Source organism: Crocodylus porosus, unplaced genomic scaffold (assembly GCF_001723895.1).
Source record: "Crocodylus porosus isolate Cpor-Errol unplaced genomic scaffold, CroPor_comp1, whole genome shotgun sequence".
Taxonomy (NCBI): domain Eukaryota; kingdom Metazoa; phylum Chordata; order Crocodylia; family Crocodylidae; genus Crocodylus; species Crocodylus porosus.
The window spans coordinates 75,788,139-75,795,886 of record NW_017728947.1 but is presented as its reverse complement, the minus strand read 5'-3'; the positions used below and the strand labels follow the sequence as shown (position 1 = coordinate 75,795,886).

The 7,748-nt window shown below is 47.6% G+C and overlaps 1 protein-coding gene across 1 annotated transcript in view; it reads left to right on the top strand.

The window, feature by feature from the left end:
• TMED10 (transmembrane p24 trafficking protein 10) overlaps positions 1–7,486 on the top strand; it is a 19,619-nt gene extending 12,133 nt beyond the window's left edge. The window contains exons 4-6 of the mRNA XM_019551135.1: positions 866–939; positions 4,524–4,650; positions 5,167–7,486. Of these exons, the coding sequence (XP_019406680.1) occupies positions 866–939; positions 4,524–4,650; positions 5,167–5,288 (323 nt within the window). The 3' untranslated portion in view covers positions 5,289–7,486. The remainder of the gene's footprint in view (positions 1–865; positions 940–4,523; positions 4,651–5,166) is intronic.
• The last annotated feature ends 262 nt before the right edge of the window (positions 7,487–7,748 follow it).

Genomic DNA, 7,748 nt, shown 5'->3' with positions numbered 1-7,748 from the left:
CACATCCCCCCACATCTTAGTGTCATCAGCAAATTTGAACAGGGTGCTTTTTACCCCCTCGTCCAAGTCACTGACGAAGGTGTTGAACAGTGCGGGCCTGAGGACCGAGTCCTGCGGAACCGCACTGCCCTCCAGGTCGAAAATGACCCATCCACTACCACCCTCTGGGTGCGGCCCTCCAGCCAGTTGGCAACCCATTTGACTGTGTGGGTGTGGACACCGCGGTCCCCCAGTTTCTTAATGAGAATGGGGTGAGAGACAGTGTCGAAGGCCTTCCGAAAGTCCAGGAAGACTATGTCCACTGCTACCCCTGCATCTAAGGATTTGGTGACCTGGTTGTAGAAGGTTGTATGCTTAATAGTTTGTGCCACAAGTGTAGCCAAGGTAGATGCACTGATGAACTGTTTGCAGTCACTTCTGCAGGCTGCACTGTAGACTAGCTGCATCATTGCATTGAAGAGGGGGATGCTTTTGCTGTGTCATATGCAAAATTAGCTGTGACCTTAGATTCTGCCAGCTTGCTTATGTGGCTGGTACTAGGCAAGAGTGTGTTTCCTCAGTCCAGTATCTGTTCCTGTGATGACTTCTCTCTAGGCAGTTTGTACCTGTCATAGCTTGTTCTTCCTTTCCCCTTGCAGTGGTTTGTATCCTGCTACTTTGTGGTTTTGGCTACAGCTTACTTGCATTATCTCTGGGAGATCCTCCCTCAGCCAGGGTTCAGAAGTGTCTGTGACTTGAGGCAGGGCTGTGCAGCTGGCTGGAGGTGCATAAGGGAGGGGTGTTGAGTCCCTCCCCAGTGGGGGAGCTGGTGATTTCCTGGCAGGCAGAACTCCATACACAATGAATCCTTTCATTGCACTTCCAGGAACGGGGCGGATGCCAGACCAGCTTGTGATCCTGGACATGAAGCATGGAGTGGAAGCAAAGAACTATGAGGAGGTATGTCCCTTTCCTAGCACTCACGTGATGCCAGGACAGATCTGGGGCTTGTGATGGGAAGCTGCTTTCCCAGCTGTGATGACAGCCTGTCTGCAGCCCAGAGTATCCATATGAGCCTTGTGGTAGAGCTTTAAAAAAACCTGCTACTCAAATTCTGTGGGGGCCAAGTCCCAGTGTGTGAATTTCTTAAGTCAGGCAGCTTGACTTGGCTTCTGGATGTGTATATTAGAAGCAGTCAGCAGCTGAGACCAGTAGCTTTCTCCGCCCCAGAAACCTAGGACAACTCAAGAAAGGAGCTAATCCTAGATATGAAGCAGGATTACAAAAGGCACTGACCTGTGAGGGGTCCAGGGACAATTTCAGTGTCTTGTACTTAGGACAGCTAAAATTTGCTTGTGTTTGTTTTGACACTGTGTGAGCTGAATCTATTAGACCCTTTGAGGCCTAGCTTCGAGCTTCACCCAGGACCCTTTTTGTTGGGCCTGGGCTTAGGATATCAGTTGCCTTGTGGTTGGGAGTCTCTGGATGGTTTGACCCATGGGTTTTGGTGACTCATGTTAACAAGCAGACTTGAGCTTTGTGGCATTTGACCTTCAGCGGTATTGGTGCCTGGAAAGATCAGAGCTCTAAGGTGGGGAAGGCTCTTGGATATGTTCATTGGCAATAACAGGTATGCACCAGATAGGAAACCAGAGTGGCTCAGGGAAAAAAGTGGGCTGCAAAGCAGGTAGGAATTTGCAAAATAATGTGGTGGCAGGTAAGGTTAGTGCTACCCTGAGGTAAGTACATAGAACCTATGTCTGCTGGAGCAAGGAGAGGACAGACCCTCTACAACCCTGGGCTGACCATGCCTGGAGCACTGCATTCGGTTGTGGGCAGCCACTTTCAGGCTGCTGCCAAATTAAGGGCTCAGAAGAGCAAGCATTGACTGGGAAGTAGCTAACGGCACGGGCGTGGGCCTGAGGGAGACATGATGAGTTCATTTGGTTGACACCTGGGAGAGATTAACCAGGAGGATTAGGATGAAATTAAGGTATTGTACATATGTACACACACATACATGCACACACCCTCTTTAAAGGAATGGAACTTAAAAACGTACAGCCCCCAGTGAGGTCACAGCTACACTGATGTAAATGTGCTTATACCACTATAACTTGCTCCTGTGCTGGAAGGAGCTATACTAGCCTAAGCAGCCCTGTATTTACTTAGTACAGACTCCTCACCTGGCCCCACTACAGTCTGACAGAACAAACACTGAAGCAGAGTTCCCGTACAGTTTGAAGATGGGGCTGTGAGATGTAGGAAGCTCTGATTGACCCACTTACATGCCTTGGTGAAGCCATTCCCAGGATTAGGACCAGGGTCAGCAAAGGAGCTGAAAGCCCAGTACCCATGCAAGTTCTTAGGGCCTTGTCTGCATGAGAGGGACTTCCTTGGCACTGCACATTGCCTCCAGCAATCGACAGCACAAGGAGGATTGATGTCAGCTGCCTGAGGAAGGACTGCCTCCTAGTGTGCAGCCTGTGCATTGCATAGAGCTTGGCTCACCTTCAAGGGCCATGCTCCTTCTCATGTAGAGACATGCTACTAGGTGAAGCCTTTCTGGAACATCCTTGGATGTTCAGCCAGCCCCCCTGACTCTGAATGCCATCTTGGCTCTTACCCCAAAGAAGAGTGGTTAAATATCCATTTCTAGGTGAGGGATGAGAGTGAATTTGGCAGTGGTTTGGTAGCAGGTGTGGGGAGTTGCTGTGTTGCCAGCCCCTATCATACATGTGCTGCAGCAGTGTAAAAAGCAGCTGGTGTTAACGTGGCTTATTCCAGTGTTGAGTGAACCCTGGTTGCTGACACCACTGTGAAGCATATGGCTAGTAGGAACTTGCTCCTGTGTCATTTTTCACTGCAAACTCTTAGGGGGAGATTAACAGGTTTCCCTTTAGCTTTGCCTATTAACCTTGGAAAAAGGGGTGTGAAGATCTCGACCTGGGACAAGTGCAGGCTGTTTCCTGATGGATTCTTCCCATCCTTTCATTCTGGATATGGGAAAAATAGCATTAATGTCTGGGCTTTTTTCCTCAGCAGGGATTTGGCCACGGAATTCCTTGGATAGCTCCTGCAGGCCTGCTGTTTGCAGGGTTGGGTATGCCGTGCATAAAGCTCTTCACCAGGGGTGGGCAAAATGCAGCTTGTGAGCCAGATGTAGCCCACCAAGCCATTCTATCTGGCCCATGGGGCCCCTAAAAAATTTAGAAAATTAATATTAATCTGCCCTGAGCTGCCTGTCACGTGGCGCTCGATGGCTTGCCAAAACTCAGTAAGTGGCCCTCCGCTCAAAATAATTGCCCGCCCCTGCTCTTCAAAGAACTGCTTGGCTAGTTCATGGTGTTCCAATTCTGAAAGCTTCTGTAAACCCATTCGCTTTTTGCTCAGTCTGCCTCAGAGGACCAGTGTTCCTAGAGTAGTGGTTTTCAACCTTTTTCCATTTGCAGACTCCTTTAAATTGTAAGTATGGGCATTCACATACTTTGGATTGATCAGTCATCTTTTGCAGACCCCTTAGACATAGTCTCTGGACCCCTATGGGGTCTGCAGACCACAAGTTGAAAACCGTTGTGCTAGACTGTCTGGGTGTTTAAGCTCCCCCCTGCTGGCTGCACTGTGAACAGCTGCAGCTGTATCACCTGTCTTATGTTTGTTTCTGGAAGTAATTCTGCTGCTGTGCCAGAGACACTGCCCAGTCTTGGGCTAGACAGTGACCAGTGCATGGGGTTCCTCTATCTCTGTCCTTTCAGAATTAATTGTGTTTCATGCCTCCTTATTTGAGTCTTTCCAATGTGGTAGCCCTGGGGAATAAACGGTGGTGCTCCTTCACTCAGTGTCGCTTGTATTGCTGTGTGAAATTCACCACATGTACATGTTGCTGCCACAACTGCGAGGAGATTTTAAGCATAGTAAAGGCAGGAATTGCAATCTGCTTCTCAGTAGCCTCTGTTGCATTACATTGCCATTCTTATGCTGTAGGTTGAGATACAGTGTAGTCAGGTCATATCCCCTCTGGGAAGAAGAAATTAATTCATTGTGTTCAGACACTTTTAAGCTTGGATGTTTGTAGTGACACTGTGGGCTTTCTGATTGAATTTCCTGCATTGTTTTTTTAAAAATTCTTAAGCTTGGGGTGCAAAGGCTTGCCTTGCTGGTATTGCACCATCACATACAAGCACCTGCAGCTTGGTCTTTTCACGTTTTTCTTTCTTGGAGGTTCAGGTCCATGGGAGACTCTGGCAGCCCACGCCTCAGAAATCAGTCATGAATAGACTAGAATTGGGGGGGAATCAAGAAGGAGTGTGCATAAGCACACATGTGTATATGCCTGCATTGTTCTTACTGTGAGGAACAAATGTTTGATATTTCACGGGGGGTGGAGAGGTGTTTTCTGGCCTTTGAGGGACATCTCCAGGGAGAGCAGCCCCCACCTGTTTCCCCCCCCCCCCAATGTGACTTGAAATATGCTCAGATTGATTTCAGGAGTAGCTCACACAGGAGCTATTGTTCCTTGCTAGTGACTGATTTTCCTTTACCAGATTGCTAAAGTGGAGAAGTTAAAGCCTCTGGAGGTGGAGCTGCGGCGCCTGGAGGACCTTTCTGAGTCCATTGTCAATGATTTTGCTTACATGAAGAAACGAGAGGAGGAGATGAGGGACACCAATGGTAAGAATTAATGTATCCCCTTCCGCCCAAGAGGACAGAAGATGTCAGAACTGTCTTCTCACAAGGTCTTTCTTATTGGGGCAGAATTTGTAGTTCAGTCTGCAGCTGTTAATAATTATTTCATACCCTATTCAGAAACTTCCAAAGATTGTTGGAGTTGGGAGGTTGGAGGGAATGTTCAGTTAGTCCTGGTTCTCTCCTCTCTAGTTGTAGGTTCCTCCTTTCTCCATCTCCTGGTCCCTAATGTGTGCTCATGTTCCACACAGTGCTCATGTTCCTGTCCAATGCTGCTTCCATCAGACTGAGCAGTTTTACCCTTATGATAGTGCTGCAGTGTCCATTTGCCCTATTCCTTCCTTCCTGCCCCTCACCCTCCTGAAGCGTGCATGAAATCCCACCTTTGAAGCTTGGCAGGGTGGGGAAAGGTATAGTGCTAGAGATGACTCTTTGCTCAGGAAGTTGGCTTCCTGGCTCTGGGGCTTTTGTACTTCTGCAATGGTTTATTGTCTATTTCAGAGTCAACGAACACGAGGGTCTTGTACTTCAGCATCTTCTCCATGTGCTGTCTTATTGGACTGGCCACCTGGCAGGTTTTCTACCTGCGTCGCTTCTTCAAAGCCAAGAAGTTGATTGAGTAAAAAGGCAAATCCCCTTCCCCTCCTCCTGAGCCCTGCTGGACACCATTGGAACCCAACAGTGGCTCTTCAGAGCCATCTTATAGATGATACCACTGACTGGAGCTTTCCTGCAGGAACTGGCCCCCTAAAGTGGGAGGAGGGGAGCATAAGCACTGGAGACAGCTGGGGGAGTCTTCAGTCCTGTTGGAATATGGGTTTGGGGGAGGGTGTGATGGGTGCAGGGACTCAGGGGGCAGCGATTAAATAAAAATGTTTCCCTGACAGCTGCAGTTGGCCTTTGCTGCTGTCTGTTCTCCTTTATAATCTAGGTTTGATTCTGTCTCCTATCATGCCTGTGACCATTGCATTACTCTAATCCACTTGAATCTGCTGAGCTTGCTGTCTGCCACACTAAAACTGGAGGTGGGGAAGGGGTGGGACCCCAAGCTCTGACCTGCTGGAACTGTATCCTTGTGCCAGCAGAGCGTGTTGCAGAGTGACACGGGTTGCAGTTTTAGCAGGGACTCTGAGGCATAGTCTTTGTCTGACCTTGGTGTTTCTCCCTGTGGGAGCTGGAATCCTTGGCTGATGACTGGAGGAAATTGGGCACATGGGTGTGGAGGAAGGGGAGCTAAATAATTCAGCAATAAATTGTGGAGCTTGGAGATGAGAAGCCTGCCTTGCTTGGACAAGTTGTTTGGATTTGGCCCAGTCTGACTGGCTATTTGCCTTGGATTTGCTTTTTCCGTTCTGGAATGATGGAGCAGTTTCCTAAAAGCAGCTTTGTTGCTGAGGAGCTTTGTGTGAAGATGGGAGGCCTCACACAGGTATATTTGTAGTGTGAATGGGAATGTGGTAGGTTGGGAATTTCAGTCTTTGGTAAAGATCAGTGAGCCCCTCTTCTCATCTGACATGGCTAGACTTGATGCAGTGTGAGGCTGGCTGGACTTTTATTTTACCAGATTTTAAAACAGGCAGCAGTAGCTTGGTTTAGCTGTAGCAAAGTGGAATGTGAAGCCTTTGTGCATGGGGAGACCCTGCATACCATTTAGCAAAGGAGCGGATAGGGGAGTGTAGATGACCTGGAGTACAATGTACTGGGAATAGTCATATGCCCTTCTGTAAGTCTCCAAGCTGGTGAGAACTTGTGGTGAGGGCAGAATTGTCTTGGAAACCTTCTTAAACTGATAAAAACAACTGTGCTGCAGAGAGGAGGAAGTCTTTTGTGATTCTTCTCCTGCTAGCATGGTGCTATGCTGAAACAAGCCAGTTTGGGAGGACCAGGTAGGCTCACTTTTTTCCTGAACGTATTCCACAGCAATTTCTAGACAGAATTACTACAGTTCTTCCACCTTGTCTGCATTCCCATGGAATAAAAGGTTCAGTAGCCTGGAAAACCCCGACCCTATACCTTGTCCCTCCTGGCTTGGGAATGTTATGTGCCCCTAGCCCTGGGGTCTCCTTATCATTCAGAAAAAGCAGCTTTTGCAGGTTTTTTTTAATGTTGTGAACTTAGACTAGAAATAAGTTGATATTTGTACTGGGGTGGGGTGGTCCAGAGTCAAAGATTGTCATAACGCAGGATTGTCCACTGTTGCCTCAGCACTTCAGGGACACTGAATTTTTGTACTGTTTGAAATTGTGTGTCTTTTTAGGCTGCTTGGTTTCTCCTCATCAACCTCCCATCCCTGCTGCCAGGATAGTGGTATTGCTAGTTCTGCCTGCAAGTGCTCAGACTGTTTCTAAAATCCTGCTTTTTTATAAGCTATATTAAGAACCTCTAAAGCCTGTCTGCTTTATCCCTCTAAATTCTTGGAAGCTGTTAGAACACAGAGTAGTAGGGATGCCATAGTAGATTGAGATTGAGCCTCAAAGGTATTCAGACTGAAGCCTGTAGCAGAGCTGCTGTATTTATACGAAAGAAAAGAGAATATTTGGAGGTGGCTTCTCCTGATGATTCCTTGTTCACTAAGATGCAGTGATTTCTGATTTATCTGATGTAAATGAGGTGGGGAGACTTGCTTTACACCTGGCTCTCTATTGCTCCTTTAATTCCCTAGGGGTTGCCCAGCTTCCTTTTCTGCTCATTGTGGTGGTTGAATGGTTATCAGGACACAGGTGTGAGGAACTTGTAAGGATCTGCCTGTAATTTCTGGCTTGGGGATTTTTGTCAGTTTTCTCAATAAAATTTGTTTTATTTTGTTGGGGGAAAACTCCTGCATAATCTGTGTGAGAATCTTGTCCTCTTTGTGGCACATACCTGCTAACTACTGCTTCCTGCAGTGCTGCCCTCAGTCATCCAAAGCCAGTCTTCCCAACACAAGAGCCCTGGTAAGCTTTGGGACCTAGGAGACTCAGTTTCCTCTGGTTCAGAATTTACTAACAGCTTGTAAATATGTTTTTCTAAAGAGTGGAGGTGAATTACAGGTTCCTGCAAAGTGCAAAAGTGACCAGTCTCTGTCTAGAGCAGCACAGTTGTCT